Source organism: Camelus ferus, chromosome 1 (genome assembly GCF_009834535.1).
Source record: "Camelus ferus isolate YT-003-E chromosome 1, BCGSAC_Cfer_1.0, whole genome shotgun sequence".
In the NCBI taxonomy this organism is placed as follows: domain Eukaryota; kingdom Metazoa; phylum Chordata; class Mammalia; order Artiodactyla; family Camelidae; genus Camelus; species Camelus ferus.
In genome coordinates this window covers 58,922,423-58,940,538 of record NC_045696.1, presented here as the reverse complement: position 1 = coordinate 58,940,538, position 18,116 = coordinate 58,922,423, and the positions used below count along the sequence as shown (strand labels likewise).

General features: G+C 47.1%; 1 protein-coding gene across 1 annotated transcript in view; it reads left to right on the top strand.

The window, feature by feature from the left end:
- The window catches only part of MYLK (myosin light chain kinase), a 150,936-nt gene that overhangs the window by 109,373 nt on the left and 23,447 nt on the right, over nucleotides 1–18,116 (top strand). The window contains 5 exon segments of the mRNA XM_032481411.1: nucleotides 12,171–12,221; nucleotides 13,003–13,130; nucleotides 15,030–15,183; nucleotides 15,537–15,660; nucleotides 16,391–16,465. Of these exon segments, the coding sequence (XP_032337302.1) occupies nucleotides 12,171–12,221; nucleotides 13,003–13,130; nucleotides 15,030–15,183; nucleotides 15,537–15,660; nucleotides 16,391–16,465 (532 nt within the window).

Sequence of the window (18,116 nt, the reverse complement as noted above, 5' to 3'; positions counted from 1 at the left end):
CAGGGCCATCCCTTGTGCTGTCCACACAGTCTGGGCAGTGCCCACCAAGGGGCAGAGGTCTGGCTGCCGTAAGAGCTGGGGGGAAAAGAGGGTGACAGCCGGCATGTGTCCCTGGACCTTGAGACCTGTCAGAGTGCTTGCCTGCATACCTCTCAAAGGGAATTTTTTTTTATAACTTTGATATAATTTCAAATTTACAGAAAAGGTGCAAGAATAGTACAAGAAACTCTTGTACACCCTTTACTTAGAATCAACAAGTATTTACATTTTGTGCCATTGTTTTATCATTTTCTATGTGTAAACTCATACATATATTCACCATTCATCAAATACTCATATCTCTATATATAGTGTGTGTGTATATATATATATATATATACACACACACTATATATACACTGTATTCATGTATATTCACCAGTCATCATATAGATATATTTGTATCTGTACATATATGTATATATTCACAATTTATGAATAGAGACTTCATGCTCTTGGCCTCTAAATATTTTATGTGTATCTCCTAAGAATATAACCACGATGCAGTTATTAAAATCAGGACATTTAACATTGAACCAATGCTGCCATTTAATCCACAGTCCCATATGCAATTTTTGTCAATTGTCCCGATACCCTTTATGGCTGCTTTCCCCTCTCTTTGCTGGAAATTTAGTGTCAGCACTCCTGGAAAATGTTATGCCTTCCTCTAGCTCAGAGTCTCCCACCTCTGGAGAAGGAACAGGAGAGAAGTGTTTGGGCCCGGGGGAGAAGCATCCAAGACTCTTGCACCTGTGGTGGGTGTGAGGGTGAGGGTGGGAAGGCAGCAACACCTTCCTCCTTGGACCTCCAGATGCCTGTTTACTGTGCCCGGTTCTGGGCACTGTACTGGCCCAGCGCCCGGGGACAGGGCATAGCCAGGCAGACCCTGAGCTAGAGAGCAGGGGAGGAAAGACCACTTGTTCAGTTAGAGGCAATCTTAGAGAATACAGAGGGGTGCTGCCAGTGCCGTAACAGGCTCCGGGATTCCTCCTGTCGGTCTGCAAAGCTGATGATCTTTTAGAGAAGAGAGAGAGGAACATCTGTAGGGCACTTTCACAACGAGAGGACAGGAACCAGGGCCTGTCATCTCTGAAATTTCAGTGCCTAGTCTAAAGTAGGGATATAATAAGTATTTCGTTTTTCAGATGTATTTATGAGTTCCTGTGCTTCTGGGACCTGGGGATGATGTAGATGGAACACCCTTTTGTATACCATGCCTGGCCTTGGCCTGAGCTTTACCTCTGACGTGGGTCACTCACTACTATCTCAGATGATGATGCTTTTAGATATCTTTGCCTTGATCTCCTGTACGTCTCTCTCTCTGCAGCCAAAAGTCGGTCTTTGAAAGCATCTTTGGGTAGCTAAAGCAGTGTCCAGTTAATCCTGAAGGGTTTCTCCAGGGTCAAATCTTCCTTTTAAATACTCTTTCCAGATTGGGGGGAATGTTACATCCTGATAGGATTCAAAGGGCTGGAAGGAAGTGCTGGAGGGGTTAAGATCTGGCACCAAGACTTGCTTGACAGGGAAACATGGGGGACCCTGGAAGAGAAGCTTGGGTGTTTCCATGAATGTCTTTGAAAGCTGGCACCAGCTCCCAGTTACTCCCAACCAAAGTATTGGTCTCTGAGGGGTGGTGGTGTCTCATGTCACCCTCCATCACACCATGCATGTGGCCCTGTGCTTCCACCCCTGGGCTGCACATCCACTCCTTCCAGTCTTCCGCAGAGGGGTCCTCCCCAGGGAGAGCCTGGAGGATACCAGTCAAGCAACCCTGGCACTGCTGTCACAGCCACGCTGGGCTGCCTCTTTCACAACCGTCCTGACGCTTTGTGTCCTGGGGACTTCAGGATGGGTGTTTGCAGGAACAAGAGAAGCAGTGTTCCTCTGGAATCTTCTTGTGTGACAGCCTTTGCTGTGAGGGCATGTGTACAGGAAATTTGCCCAGAGATGTTCATTCTGGGAAAATGACCAATATTTTTCCACAAGTTTGTAAAGATGTGCTGGAAGGGGCCTGACATGTGTGGTGGGGAGTCGAGCAGGGTAGTGTTGAAGGGTTTTCAAGTCACCCAAGCCTGAGCCTGCTCCAGTGTGGACAGTGGGATTCAGCCTCCCATGCCCATGTCCTCACTGCCCTCTCCTTCTCTGACACAGCCCTGCAGGGTGGGTGCTCCCTCCACACACCCCTTCAGGAGCCTGTGGCAGAAAGTTAATGCTGATTTTGGGATCGTGAAGGGTTTGATGTCTACCTTTAGTTAACTACCTAAAAAGGGAAATACCCCCAGAGAGGCGGAGACCCAGGGACCTCCCTGTACCGGAGGCTGTTCACACCACCTCCCCCAGCCCCCTTGGCTTTCCTCAATCTCAGACCCTTTTGAAGCTGTGAGACCCACCTTCAGGCTCTATGAATCCCTCCCACTTGCTGGCTCTAATCTTCTTGCCCTCCTGATTCACTGGAGAGGGGGACTCATGTGTCTTCAGACTGAACAGTCTGGAAACTTCTGTGGGGTGCCAACCTCCTCCTTCCCGGGGCAGAAGGAAGGTTCATGAGGCCAGGACTCCGTAGGTGCAGGCTGGGGCAGAAGCAAAAGATGGGTTACCCAGACAACTGGAGGCTGGCCTTCCCAGCCCTGCTCCAGGTTTCCCAGGAGGCTTCTAAATTCAGTGCTTTGATTTGTGATGTTTTTATTGGGCTACTTCGCTTCTTCCAGTCTCACTCAGTCTTCTGTCTGGGGGGTAAGGCTCAGCACTTGGCAGCCTTCATCTTGTTGCTGACAGACCAAGGGGCCCTCTCCTTTTTTTTTTTTTTTATTTTAATTAAAAAATTTTTTTTTCATTTTTCAGTTTTCTTAGGTAGAATTGTTACAATATGACTGCATATATACAATATATTGCAGATAAATACATATGCACAATATACTGCACATATTTTTAAAATTTACATACATGTACTGTTCATTGTTTCTAAGAATGTTTAGAGCTTTAGCTTTTTTTTTAATTTTATTTTATTGAGTTATAGTCAGTTTACAATGTTGTGTCAATTTCCAGTAGAGAACATAATTTTTCATTTATACATAAACATACGTATATTCATTGTCACATACTTTTCCACCATGAGCTACCACAAGATCTTGTATACATTTCCCTGTGCTATACAGTATAGAGCTTTAGCTTTTTAAACTTACATAATTATCAGAGGAATAAAGAAAGCCAACCACAAAATAAGAATTAATTCAAAAAGATACATACACCCCACTAACTGGCATAAAAATTTACATTGCATCAAAAACAACAAAATACCTAGAAATAAACTTAACCAAGGAGGTTACCTATGCTCTGAAAACTGTAAAACATTGACGAAGGAAATTGAAGATGATACAAAGAAATAGAAAGATATCTTGTGCTCTTGGGTTGGAAGAATCAACATTATCAAAATGATCGCGCTACCCAAAGCAATCTACAGATCCAATGCAACTCCTGTCAAAGTGCTCACAACGTTCTTCACAGAACTAGAGCAAACAATCCCAAAATTTATATGGAACCATAAAAGACCCCGAACTGCCAAAATAATCTTTTGGAGGTCTTTTTTTTTCTCTCTTTCTTCTTTTTGTTCTCTTTTCTTATGGTTTGATGACTAGAGAAGTTCCTGTAACATTTGTTGTAAAGCTGGTTTGGTGGTGCTGAATTCTTTTAGCTTTTGTTTATCTGTGAAGCTTTCGATTTCTCCATCAAATCTGAAGGAGAGCCTTGCTGGATAGAGTATTCTTGGTTGTAAATTTTTCCCTTTCATTACTGTAAATATATCATGCCAGTCCCTTCTGGCCTGTAGAATTTCTGCTGAAAAATCAGCTGAAACCTTATGGGAGTTCCTTTGTATGTTATTTGTTGCTTTTCTCTTGCTAGTTGTAATGTTTTATCCTTATCTTTAATTTTTGTCAGTTTGATTACTGTGTGCCTTGGTGTGCTCCTCTTTAGGTTGATCCTGTGTGGAACTCTCTGTGCTTCCTGGACTTGGGTGACTGTTTCCTGTCCCACATTGGGGAAGTTTTCAGTTATTATATCTCCAAAAATTTTCTCAGATCCTTTCTCTCTTCTCTTTCTGGGACCTCTATAATGTGAATATTAGTGTGCTTCATATTGTCCCGAAGTTCTCTTAAACTATCCTCATTTCTTTTCGTTCTTTTTTCTTTTTTCTGTTCTGCAGTAGTGATTTCCACTAATCTGTCTTCTAGCTCATTGATCCGTTCTTCTACCTCATTTAGTCTATTCTTGGTTCCTTCTAGTGTGTTATTCATTTCAGTGATTTTATTCTTCAACTCTATTTGGGTATTCTTTATATTTTCCAACTCCTTGCTTAAAACTTCTTTCTGTGCAAAACTTCTCTTTATTCCTCTTGAGGTCTCTGAACATCTTGTCCATCATTACTTTAAACTCTTTCTCAGATAAATTGCCTATCTCCTCATCACTTATTTCTTCTTCTGGGATTTTATCTTCTGCCTTGGCCTGGGAGATATTCCTCTGCCACTTCATATCATCTATCTTTCTATTTGTATTTTTAGGTAGGTTAGTTATGCTTCTCAACCTTAGAGAGGTGGCCCTCTGTTGGAGACATCCTATGTGTCCCAGCAGTACACTCCTCTCTTGTCATACAAGGGCCAGGGTCCAACTGGTCCCAGTGTAGGGTCTGGCCTGTGTTTGTGGATTCCATCCACAGGCTTTGGGATTGTTGTTTTCTAATTTCTGATATCTGCCCCTGGTGGATGAGGCTGGACTAGACGCTTATGCAGGTTTCCTGGCAGGAGGAGCTGGTGCCTACCCATTGCTGGGTGAGGCTTGGTCCTGGACCTCTGGTGGGTGGGGCCATATCTAGAGGATTTTGTGGCTCAGGAGGTCTGCTGATGAGTGCGGCTAGGTCTTGGTGCTAATGATCCAATCAAGATGTCAGCTCATGTAGATGAACACTCCCAGATTGTCCGCCACCAGCTTTTATGTCCCCTGAGTGAGCCACAATCATCCCCTGCATCCCCAGGAGAACTTTCAAAACCAGCAGACAGGCCTGGCCTAGGATCCTATGAAATCACTGCCTCTGCCCTGGCACATGTGAGATTCTGTGTACACTTCCCAAGAGAATGAATTCTGTTACCCCCAGTCCTCTGGGGCTCCTGGAGCTAAGCCCTGCTGGCCTTCAAAACCAGATGTCCTGGGGTATCCTTCTCTTCCCAATGCCAGAACCCCGGCTGGGGGGCATGATGTGGGGCTTAGAACTCCCAGTCTTGTGGGAGGGCCTCTGCAACTCAACTATTATTCAGCTTGTGGGTCGCCCACCAGAGGGGCCCGGGGCCCGATTATATCGCAAGCACGCCCCTCCTACTGTCCTGCTGTGGTTCCCTTTTTATGTTTCCAGTTGAAGAAGATCTTTTTTGCTAGGTTCCAGTCTATTTTTCGATGATTGTTTAGCAGTCAGTTGTGGTTTCGTTGTAGTCGCTAGGAGAGGTGAGCTCGTGGTCCTACCACTCCGCCATCTTGATGGGAAATCTCTGGGCCCTCTCCTTTCCATGGAAAGTTGCACAAGGATTCAAGCCAAGGGGCTTTATCTCTGAGCATCAGAGCCCAGGGGTGGGGTGGAGTGTTCCTAGGTTAACAGAGATCCTCAGGGGTTTCCCAGATTCCTTTAAGAGCTGTTTTAAAGCCTGTTCCGGTACTTTGCTAGGCACTGGGAGACAGAACGTGAACAAGATGGGCCCTGCTCCTGTCCCCAGGGAGCCTGCCATGTACATGTGCATTGGGGGCAGTCTCCTGCAACTGTGATGCCTTGTGATGACTGCTGAGATTGAACCACCTTGGAGGGGCATGGAACCCAGCCTGGCAGCAGTGATGTGTGAGCTGGGACCTGGCCAAGAATGTGCAAGAGTCAACAAAGAGCTGGCAACAAAAGCGTGGCATTATAGAGACTGAAAGGCCTTCAGTATGGAGTACAGAGTGGTGCCCCCAGAAGGTGGTGCAGGGACCAGCAGCATCAGCTCCCCAGGAAGGCCCAGAATCTGTGTTTTTAGCAAGTCTCCCAGGTGATCGTCATGCACACTAGGTGTCAGGGGCATGGGTGAGGGCGTTCCCCAAGAAGGAACAGTAAAAAAGAAGGCTGGAGATGAATGCCAGAGACAGATCTCAAAGGCCCTTGTCTGACGAGTTGAACTGAATCCTAAGAGGCAGTAGGAAGCTACTGGAGAGGTTTAAACAGTGGAGTGACATCAGACATGTGTTTGAGAAAGGCCACTTTGGCCACTGAGTGATGGATGTATTAGGGTGGAGACAGAGGACCAGAGGTCTAGGAAGTGGCACAGTTAGGACTCGCATGGTGACAGTGGGGATGTGGAAATTGGCAGACAGAGGTTATTTAGTTGATGGAATTAACAGACATTAATTAGTGACTGGATATGAGCAGGGAGGGGGCCTTGAGAGAACAGAGACAAGCAACAGTATGGGAAGAAGACCCTGGATTTGGGTTTGGATGTATGGGGTTTGCAGTATGTGCCTAAGGAGATGGTGGTCAAGGAGTGGGACGTGTAGGTGGGCTCAGGAGAGAGGTCTGGGCTCCAGGGAAGATGAGGGCAGCAGAAAAATGGGGACAAAGTGGAACTCAGAGCAGCTTGGGGAGTTTGAGAGTCTGGGGAGCAATGCTGTACTAGGCGGGGTTTGCTGCCTGGGGCTGTCTGTCTGGGAGAGGGACAGACACCCCGGGGCAGGAGAGGGAGGATGCTCTGTCCTTGCCTGACCCTGTGGCTGGTGGCTGTCATGGGTTTTGCAAAGATGGTTGGATTTTATTTTCCTTCTGTCGTATTCCTCTCTGACAATGGCTAGTGCAGAAAGTTTGAGGTGTCGGAGAAGGGGGTGAGGGGCAAAAGGCTGACAAATAACAAGATAATAAGAAGGGTGCATCCAGAGGAAAGGAAATTAGTTGGTGACCCAAGAAGTACTGAGAGTTTGAGCATCTGGACTGGCAGAATGTTACCTCTACTGAGGACCTGAACTAGGGAAAGATCTTCAGGTGCAGCACAGGAGACCTCGTGTAGGTATAATGCTGACCGGACTGACAGTGCGGGGACTAAACAGGTGAAGAAAAGTACAGAGCAGTCCTCTGGGGCTCTGTTTGGGGAAGTGGGGTGAAGGAGGGTGCTGGTATTAGAGCACGCACTGTATGCTATACCTTTTTTTACAATGTAGCTCAGTTCTTTACAACAAAGTTTATTTATTCTTTCTACATATTTTGAATGATGAAACCGAAGCTCCAAGAGGTTAAAAAGGTGCCCTAAGTGAGCTTAGAGAGTAACAGGGCAGTGTTTGAACCCAAGTCCAGCACCAGAGCCTATGCTCACGGCACTTCTGCCGGGTTCCAAGGGCCTAGATTTGCAGATGGGGCAGAGTCAGCTGGAGTACACAGGCAACAGGAAGAAAGTAGCCGGACACTGGGCGGCAGGGGGCTCAGGTCCTGTTGCTAACTTGGTCACATGTAGTTTTATGAACCCAGCAAGTCTCCTGAGTTTTACTGGGATCCGTCTCCTTTCTTGTGAAATGGAAACTGTGCAGTGTCCTGCTTGTGTCTGGTTGTGTTAAGAACCCAATGAGCAAAAGGATGATGAGACCATGGGTTAGAAACTCAACTCACTGAGTCCAGCTCTCTACGAGAAACCAGATTTTAGAATCTGGTGGCTCTGCTTTTTAATCCACGTATCATGCTCTTCTAAGCCCAGAACACAATGAATAGATTTCAGCAGATGGTCCTATAAAATACGTGTAGCATAGGACACAGAACATTGTTAACATTTAAAATTGTTGTTACTGAGAGGAACCAAAGCAGTTTCAAATGCTAACCAATTCAAACAGGAGATGCTCCAAATTTAAAGAACAAACATAAAACTTTGGGCTTCAGTCATATTTCACTGTACTACAGAAAGATAGATACCAGTTCAGCCTGTGCTTCTGGCCACATAGGTTTACCCAGAGCCTCCAGGAATAGTACAGGGTGGGACTTGAGCGTCGTCTGTGCCGTAACCTAGTACCACAGACCGGGCGGCCTGACATCAGAAATGCATTGTCTCACAGTTCGGGAGGCGGGAGGTCCGAGATCGAGGTGTTGGTGGGTTCGGTTTCTCCAGGGGCCTCTTTCCTTGGCTAGCAGGTGGCGGCCTTCTTGCTGTGTCCTCACGTGGCCTTTCCTCTGTGCGTGCGTCCCTGGTGTCTCTCTGTGTGCCCAAATTTCCTCTTCTTATAAGGACACCAGTCGGTTTGGATTAGGGCCCACCCTCATATCCTCCTTTTAATTTAATCACCTCTTTAAAGGCCCTGTCTCCAAATATAGTCATATTCTAGGTTTTAGGAGTTAGGGTTTCAACATACGAATTGTAGGGGACCCAACTCAGCCTGTAACAATACCCCTCCACACCGTTCCCTGAATCGATGGCTTTCCCTCTCCCAGGAGGTCAGATCCTGGCTCTGGTAAGAGTCCTTCTTCCTTCCCTCCAGGGCCTCTCTCTCCCAGCTGTGCCCTCTCCCTTCCCAGCAACCCTGGATGCAGAGGGGCAGGGCTTCGTGGCTCAGCCAGTGATGAGTGGTCCATATCCCAGCTGGTTTCCACTCCTGAGGGCTCTGGCTTTCTCAGGCTCCTCCCTGCTAGCATCTCTGGGCTCTCCCTCTCCACCTAGTCCCAGCCCTCTGCTTTCAAACCTGTACTCTCCTCTCTTACCTTGGAAGAAACCTTAGCTTGTTATGTCCACTTCTGTCACCCTGTTTCTCTTTGTCCCTTTCACCTCTGGAATTCTTGACAGATGAGTTGACTCCCTACCTGTTTCCTTGAGAATCTCCTCCAGGGCAACTTCTGACCCCACCGTCCCACTGAACCTACCTTCTCAAACACCACCCATCACCCGATGCTGTCACATCTTCCCAGTGCCCATCCTCCTCCACTCTGGGTTTCAGTGACAGTCCTCCTTCTACCTGTGGGGTCCCCCCACAGCCCCTTCATCCCAGCCCCTTGCTGTGGGCATCGCCGAGGATCAGACCCTCGCCCTTTCTCATCTTTCCTTGTATTCTTTTCCCCAAAGAACTGACCCATCCTCAGTTTCCATTATAATTGCACATTTGATCCTGAAATCTTTCACTTGCAGCTTCCACCAGCTGTCTCTAGAATTCTGACCCTGGGCTTCTAGCCTATACACAGATTAAACCCTTTCATGCACCACATTCTTTTGGACCAAGCCAAACTCCTCACCTCTCACTCCCAAGTTCTGTATTCCGTCGACACAGTCTTTCCCATTTATTCCAGCAAGACATCCCTGAGGAATCTTTGTACCTCTCTCTTGTTTAGTCCGTAAGTTCTTTTAACTTTTCTTCCATCTCTTATTTGTATTTTTTCTCTGCTGCCTTTACCAAAGCTGGACCTTGGTCAGTTTCCTCTAAGAGTATGGCAGTAGCCTCCTAATTGGATATTCTTGTCTCCCAGAGTTGGAGAGGCCTCTAGGGTCCTCTAGCCCAGCTGGACCGCTGTCTGTGTCAGGACTCCCTGTTTATTCCAGACAAAGACCTAACTCTCAGACTCGACCTTCCAACCAGCTCTATCCAGTAGAACTTTCTGTGATGATGGCAGTGTTCTATGTCTTCACAATAAGGAAGCCACTAACCGTGCATGGCTGTGAGCACTTGAAATACGACTAGTGTCACTGAGGGAAGGGAATTCTTTATTTTCTTTAACGTAAATTGTCACACTATCTTCATGCTACTGCTTTCTGATACCAGCCCTGTGCTCTGGCCACCTTCTTCCAAACATCACCCTGATTCTCTACTCTCAATCACTCTGTTCCTGACCAGTGGGGCTATTCTCTCCTCTCTAGGTCAGATCACCCCTAGTCCTCAGGTCCCCACTGTGTCCCACCCCCCAACCATCTCCTCAACAGTGTTCTCTCTTTCTCCTTCAGTTGAACAACTACATTATGTTGGCTAGATAAAACTTTTTTTTAACTTTCTGTTCAACTTTTATTTTGAAATAATTTCAGATTTACAGAAAAGCTGCAAAAATAGTACAAGTAATTCTTACAGACCCTTCACTCAGATTTCTCAAATATTAACATTTTACCATGTTTGCTTTGTCATATATTCTCTTTCTCTTTTCCCACCTCTTTTTTCCTTCTGCTTCTTCACACATGCATGTATAAGTCTATACATACTTACATACACGCTGTTTTTTATGAGCAGTTTGAAAATAAGTTGCACGTAAGACATCCTCTACACTTAAGTACTTCAGTATTATTTCCTAAAAAAAGGGACAGTCTCTCATAAAACCACACGTAGTTGTTGTTGTTTTATTTAGAATTTTTATTTCTGAGTTTCCAGACATGAAGAAAGAATTTCTGGTTATATTATTATCATTGATTTTTAGCTTAATTCCACTTCTCAGAAAAACATTTTGTGTGGTTTTAAACCTTCGAAATTTATTCCCATTTCTTCGTGGGCAAACATGTCATCTTTTTAGCATAATTGACATACACAAAATTGCACACATGTAATGTATACATCTTTATGAGTCTGGGCAAATGCACACATGTGATACCATCATCACAACAGGGCACTAAATATGTCCTTCCCCGCCAGACATTTCCTGTGTTCTGTATGTGTGTGCATTTGTTTGGTAAGAACACTTAACATGAAATCTATCCTCTTAACAAATTTTAAAGTGCACAATACCATATTGTTATCTATAGGCACTGTATTATACAGAAGATCTCTAGAGTTTATTCATTCTTGCATAATGCAAACTTTATATCCATTAGAAGACAAATTCCCATGTTTCCTTTCGCCCAGCCCTTGGTAACCACCATCTGATTCTCTGCTCCTATGGAAAACCACAGCTATTTGATACAGTGTGGTTAGGGAGGATCTCATTCGTTAAGTGACTCCAACTTTTCATTTTTCATATTAAGGTATAATCTGCCATCCAGTAAAATTCACCTGTTCTAGTGCACAGTTCCGTGAGCCTTGACAAATGCGAAGTCATGTAACTCCCACCACAACCAAGATATGGTTCTGTCACCTTAAAACATGTCCTTGTGCCCCTCAGTAGTCAGTATCCTCCACCCACCTTTTCTCTGACCCTACAGTTTTTCCTTTTCTAAAATGTTCTATAAATAGAATTATGCAGTACATAGCCTTTGAGTCTGGCTTCTCTCGGCAGAAGAGAAAGCTGGCTCACTGAGACTCATTTGTGTGTTCACCAGAAGCTTGGTCCTTTCTGTTGATGAGTAAGTAGTATTTCATTGTATGAACGTACCACAGTTCGTCCGTTCTCCAGTCGAGGGACATTTGGATAACCTCTATGTTTGGAAATTACAAATGAACCCACTACAAACATTCACATGCAGGTGTTTGTGTGCATGTAGGTTTTCATTTCACTCGGATAAGTAGGTTAGATGACTTTTGAACAAGGACCTGAAAGAAATATGAAAACAAGCCATGAAGATAGCTAAATATATTTTTGCATATTTGCCATATTGCAATTTAAACAAATGAGTAAGTTTGTGCTGCGAAACTGGTCGATTTGGGTTATTTTTCTTGCTTGAGTTATTTGGGAAACATAGGGGTAAGAATGGAGGAGACCATTGGTTGGTTCATTCATTTGTTCATTCATTCATTGATCCATTCAGCAAACGTTAAAAAAAATGAAAAGCCACCGGTCCATAGCCTGTGACCCAAAGGAAGCCCGAGACCCTTGGATCCACACCAAAGGCTAAATTTAGTTGGATTATCTAACATAATTTCCCTTCTGAGTTTCCTGAAAGCCAGGGTAAGAGAAGCAGTAGTGAGTTCGGGGTTATCCCCATTGACATGGATGGTGGAAGGTTAAGCATTTTTAAGAGTTTTTATCTCAATGGAGGCTCCATGGACCTCCCTCCAGAAGCCCCCCTGAGAAGCAATATTCATTTGCTTGTGAGGTTGTCCATGTGAAACTGTGAGATCTCTAGAAAGATATATTCAAGTGGGGGCTCTGTCTGGATGAGGGGCCAGTGGGCAAGACTGTGCCCTCCTAGGGTTCAGGAGCTTTGTGACCAGACAGAACTGACAATAACCTGTGAACATCTTTGTTTCAGGTGATGCAACTGTGAAAAAGAAACCTGCCCCCAAGACGCCTCCAAAGGCAGGTAATTGGCCACAGCAACATTTAGGGGCAAGGGAGTCGTCTGCCATGAGGCGTTGTTTCTTTGCTCTCCTAGACGGGCTACTGGGGATATGGTCTCGGGAGACCACCCCCGCTCCTGGTTCAAGCTCTGCTTATTCAGGCTGAATTTTCCCTGAGAGCCTCTGTACACCTTGGTCCCTGACCCTCTTCCTCTACTTGTCTTTTCTCCTGCTTCCCTTGTATGGACAGCATCACGTGGGAGAGATGCTAGTGACTTTCTCATCCCTTCTTCAAAACTCTACTTGACCCTCTGTCCTCCCAGTCTGCCCCGTATGGAGATGATCCACTTTGTGCTATTTTAATGCTCTGCTCTGCATGTTCCTGTCCTAAAGAGCCTTGTCTGCTTTCCACAGAAGGACATTTAAGGATGTGAACCATATTGAGCCTATCAGCCAGAGTGACCTGGAGGTTAGAAGGCACGGTGTTTCTTAATAAAGGAGTTAGGGCATAGATTTTAAAAATTAGGGTAAGGCACAGATTCCAAGCAACCAACAAGTGGAGAATTATGCCGTGTACATTTGTGGGCCACTTTTGAAGGAATCAGGATCAAGAGACCAACAAACCTAGCAGGTCCCTCAGCTCAGGTGTTCTGGAGCAGCAGTCGCTGCCCTCCACCTTACTCTGAAGGTTCCCGAAGGCGAGGGAAGAGCAGCAGACGAATGTGGACTGCAGCGTCCAATAAGATCAGAATGTCTGGGGCTCCCTCCTCCTTGGAGCTCATGCTGTCACTTGTCCTCCCCCAGCCATGCCCCCTCAGATCATCCAGTTTCCCGAGGACCAAAAGGTGCGCGCAGGAGAGCCGGTGGAGCTGTGTGGGAGAGTGGCAGGCACCCAGCCCATCACCTACACCTGGATGAAGTTCCGCAAGCAGGTCAGTAACAGGGCAGTAACCTGAGATCAACCCTCCCAAAATCCAGATCCACTCTGGGACGAAAGGGGTGAGAAGTGCTGGGATGGAGGCAGCATGACTGCTCATCACAGGGGCCACGGAGGTGGGAGAGACTCCTCACCCATCTGCCACCCACCCACCAAGTCTGAGTTCTTAATAACCTTTCTTCCGCATCTACCAAGGATACCTGCCTTATAGACAATTTGTGTGATAGAGAGAAGTATGAAGGAAGAAATATAAAACACCCATGGCCCCCACCTGATTTTATTATCTCTGGCTAGAATCCTACTCAGAGTCAGGAAAATTGAACCAGTGACCTAAATGACCTCTCAGACCTTGAGCTCTCTGTGATTTTGTGTCAGCTCACTGAACCCTATCTGTAACAACCACTTAAACTTAACCACGTGCTTTAGAGATAAAAGTGAATCTGAGTATTTGAGTAGATAAAATATACATTAAACAGAATTTTGGCTTAATTGACCCAGAAATCTAACTCCTATTTATCACAACAGTCCTGTGGGGAAATGCTTGAATTTCCAAATGACCAGCTTTTAAAAGAACTTGGGGAGCCTGTCATTCTCCTGTCCCACACTGGTAGTGTGTGCCCACGTGCCTCATGTGACCCCAGAACGGTGGGCTGGCACTGGATCAGGAACCCCCCAAAAGGTGTGAAGCTTTCTTCCAAGACCTCTGTTGCTCTATTTCCAGCTCATTCAAGTTGTCATAAGGCCCAGAGGTGGGAGGCTAGTACTTGGGGGTAAGGAAGAGCTGGGTCCAAAAGATGAAGAAGAGGGTCTGGCCTCATCCCAAAGCATGTTTGGTTGGGTTTTGTCTAGGCTCATGGTGTCTGAAGTAAGATGGAATCTCAACCCTTCTCAGAGATGTTTAGCCAAGTCCCAGCTCCATCCAACAGAACTTTCTGTAGTGATGGAGCTGTTCTATATCCGTCATCCAGTATGGTGGCCACTGAACACATGGGGCTACTGATCACATGAAGTGTGACTAGTGCAACTGAGGAGCTGAATTTTAGATGTCAATGAATTAAAAATTGTCATAACAGCTTTGTTGATATAATTTATACACCATAAAATTCACCCTTTTAAAGTGTGCATGTATTCACAAGGTTGTGCAACCATAACAGTTTTCTAATTCTGGAATGGTTTTTATCACCTCAAAAAGAAATCCCAGACCCATTGGCAGCCATTTCTCCTCTCCCTACAGACCCTGGCAACCGGCAGCCTACTGTCTGCCCCTGTGGATTTTCCTGTTCTGCACATTTCATATAAGCGGAATTATATATGTTCTTTTGTGTTTGGGGTTTTTTTACTTAGCATAATGTTTTCGGGGCTCATCCATGTTGTAACATGAACCATACTTCATTCCTTTTTATGACCAAATAATACTCCATTGTCTGGATATACCACATTTTGTTTATCTGTTCATCTGTCCATGGATATTTGGGTTGTTTCCACACAACTAATTAAAATTTAAATAGCCACATGTGGCTGGTGACTGGGATTTAACAGCACAAAAGAGCCACACCTGCTGGGTGGGCTTTGTAAGTGACTTTAACCAAATGTTTTCTCCCACAATCTCATCCCAGAGCAGTGTGTTCCTCACTTAGGTCTGGAGCAGCAAGTGGAGGCATAGCTCGTGTCCTGACCCCCAGACCCTGCTCAGCACCTCCCTGCCTGCCCCAGACCTGGACCCTGTCAGGACAGCTTGGCTCTGGGTGCAGGAGAGGAGGGCCCTTAGAGTCCAGACAAGACCAGCCCCACACAGCTTGTGCAGCTGCACCCCGTAGGGAGTGGGGACTGTGGGTCAGAGCCCCCTCCTCTGCTGGCTTCCATCTCCAGTGCCTGCCCCGCTCTCTGCCCTCAGATCCAGGAGAGTGAGCATATCAAGGTGGAGAACAGCGAGAACGGCAGCAAGCTCACCATCCGGGCAGCGTGCCAGGAGCACTGTGGCTGCTACACTCTGCTGGTGGAGAACAAGCTGGGCAGCAGGCAGGCCCAGGTCAATCTCACCGTGGTGGGTGAGTCTCGGGATGGGGCGGCCCGGAGGGCGGGGCGCCGGACCTTGGGACCTCGCCTCCTGGGGCAGCTCCTTCAGCATGGGTTCCCTCTGCCCACAGCCTCCCATCCTCCCAGCTCTCTGGCTCCCGGCTCTCACACTGTCGCTGCCCTGCGTGCTCGTCGAGAATTTCAGACCTTGCACACATAGCGTTTTCCTCTTCCTATGAATCTCCTCCCGGCTTCCCTTTCCAGCCTTTGGAGAGCCTGAGCTCTGCTGCCCTGGCTCTCTCCAGCCAGCACCTGTGACTCCCTCTCCCTCTGCTCCACTACCTGCCCCCACCCCAGCCCCTTGCAAACCCCCACCTTGAATCAGTGCTGCCTTTGAACTTCATTGCTGCTGTGCCTGAGTTTGGGGTTACAGCAGGAAGATCACACCCACCCATAGACTCAGTGCTGGACTCCATCAATGTCCAGGCTCAGCTGAGGCGTCTGCGCAGGTCAGGGCCCTCTCCCACACTCTGTGGTAGCCATTCCTCGGACTGCCCCACCTGCAGGCCTTGGCCTCTCAGCGCTCTGAGAAATAGGAGACATCCTGTTTCCATGACAAATATTTGTGGCCCCAAACCTTCAATTGTCTCTCTACCTGTCCCCTGCTGACTCCACCCTCCAGGCTCTAGGCGTGGCCCACCTTTCTTCTGTGCTCTGGATCCCAAGTTCTTGAGGGCTCCACGTGACCCCTCTTCTCTTCAATTTCCCCCCCTATTTCTCCCAGAAATGTTGACAGCGCTCTCCCATCTTCACTAAGCACGCAGGCAGGCATAACTCCTGCAGTATCGCGGCTCACTTTGGTCACCCTTGCCTCTCTCTTGCTCTGTCTTCATGACCAAACCCTCTGAAAGTGTCAGTCTCTGCGTTGAGTCTGCTTCTTCACCTCCCTGGCAACAATCTTCAGCTCCCTGTGGCCTCGCTTCCAAGCCCCATTAGGCTGCTGGAGTGACCTTTCTGAGGTCACTGCGCCCTCCTAATCCAAACCCACTCCCTTTTTCTTGTCTCCTCCATCCCAGTTTTGAGTTCAGAGTCTGTCTCCAGACTGATTATCAGGTTCACTTTTTCCTCTCCATCCCAGTCACTGTGTGTTTTTCATGCCCTGGTCAACTGTCTCCTGAAATATCAAACTAGCTTTCTAACTGGTCTCCCACTGTCGTGCTCAGCCCGCTGTCCCCCCAGGTGGCAGGCGTTCAGGACAGGGAAGGAGCAGCAGATGGATGGCAGGCCAGTCCTACTGCACTTACGGGCCTTCATGTGAGGTGCACACCAAAGCCTTTCACCTGGTGTTCACTGATCTTTCTTTAGGCTCCTTAGGTCAGGAGTTTTAACTCTGGAAGGCCAGCGGACCAAGTGCTCAGGGCGTAGGTTGCTCATCTGTAACAACCAGGAGGGACCCTTGTTCCCTTAGATCTCTCTCTGGTGGCTCCGGATGCTTATTTTAATCAGTTCCCCCGAGGAATCAGGAACATTTTGGGGGGTAGGGTTTGGTGCTAGTGATCTAGTTTGCCTTTGCACTTGGACTTGTACCTGAAGCACTGATTTGGCGCCACACCTCCACCCGTTAGTAGGCATCGGTTTCCAGCTTTCCTTGGCGCCCTCTCTCATCTGCCCACAGTGGGGGATCTTTGGGGTCAACTTCTTGCAACTGCTTTGCTGCAACCAGTGCCCCCTGCCCCGACTGGGGCCGCTCTGCATGGTGCCACCCGCTCCCCTCCCCCATCACCACCACACGGGCTGCAGTTGTGGCCTTTTATGGTTTAGTTTCTCATTCTCCTCGGCCAGTGCTGACAGGGCCATTGGTGTGGCTGCCCGCCAGCTGGCAGGAGCAGCATGTTAAATGCCGGTCCTGGGAGGGGAATGGAATGGAGGGCAGGGGCTCTCTGTCTGCCTCCCCCTCGGAGAGCTAAGAATAGAACTGCTCAATAAAATGAGGACTCACATTGATGGATACAGCAAAGCCACATTCATTCAGAGCCTGTGGATTTAGAATCAGCCCCCAGTAAACCTGGATTAAGCCCAGATTTACCTGCACGTCTCTAGGGACATCTGCGTATGATTGGATCAGGGTTGACGAAGTAGATGTAAAATGTAAATGAGACAAAACAGGAATTATTTGGCCTACTCTGGACAGTTTCAAGCACTTTGGAAGCATCCACGTATCAGCCAGCTAAATAAAGCCAGTTTAACGTTAGCAGTAAGCTTCTCTTTTTGTATGTTCTTTAAACAACCCCTTTTTTTTTCAGATAGTCTAGGACTCCAGTTTTAAAAATGATCATAAAAATGAGCCTTTCCCTCAGTTAGTTTAAATGAGTGGTGTTTAGCTATTTTGAAGGCTCACTATGATTATTCTGTTTTAAAAAGCAGTGCAGGGGTTTGTGACACTCAGAGAGCCCCTAGCCTCAGCTTCAGAGCAGTGAGGGAGGGGCCGCTCTGGCAGGAGAGAGCAGCTCGACCCAGATGAGTTCCTTCGTGCAACTGTCTGACTATCTGACTTTCTGGCACAACTTTAAAAAAGAAAAACAAAGGAGAGAGAACCCAGACACCCAGTAGTCCCCCAGTACTGTCTGAACTTGGAACTTGCGTGATTTTTAAGGGCAGTTTCCCTTCATAATGCTCGGCTTGGTCTTAAGCAAGATGTATTCTTGATCTTATTCGGCCTCGTAGCCTGGAATGTAACAGGCCCCCAGACTGAGGGTCTGGAGACGTTTTAGAATCTCCTTTTGGCTCTGCCAGCTGGGTATTCTTGGTAAACAAGGTGCCTTAGCTTTCGAGGGCCGAGATTACCCAGGTGGACAACCTGGGGGCCCTTGCAGCCCTGCCATTCTCTAAAAGCTGCAGGCGGCTGCCACAGTGCCAGTGAAGGGAGGTCCAGGAGGGGTCAGGCTCAGCTACAGATCATCTCCAA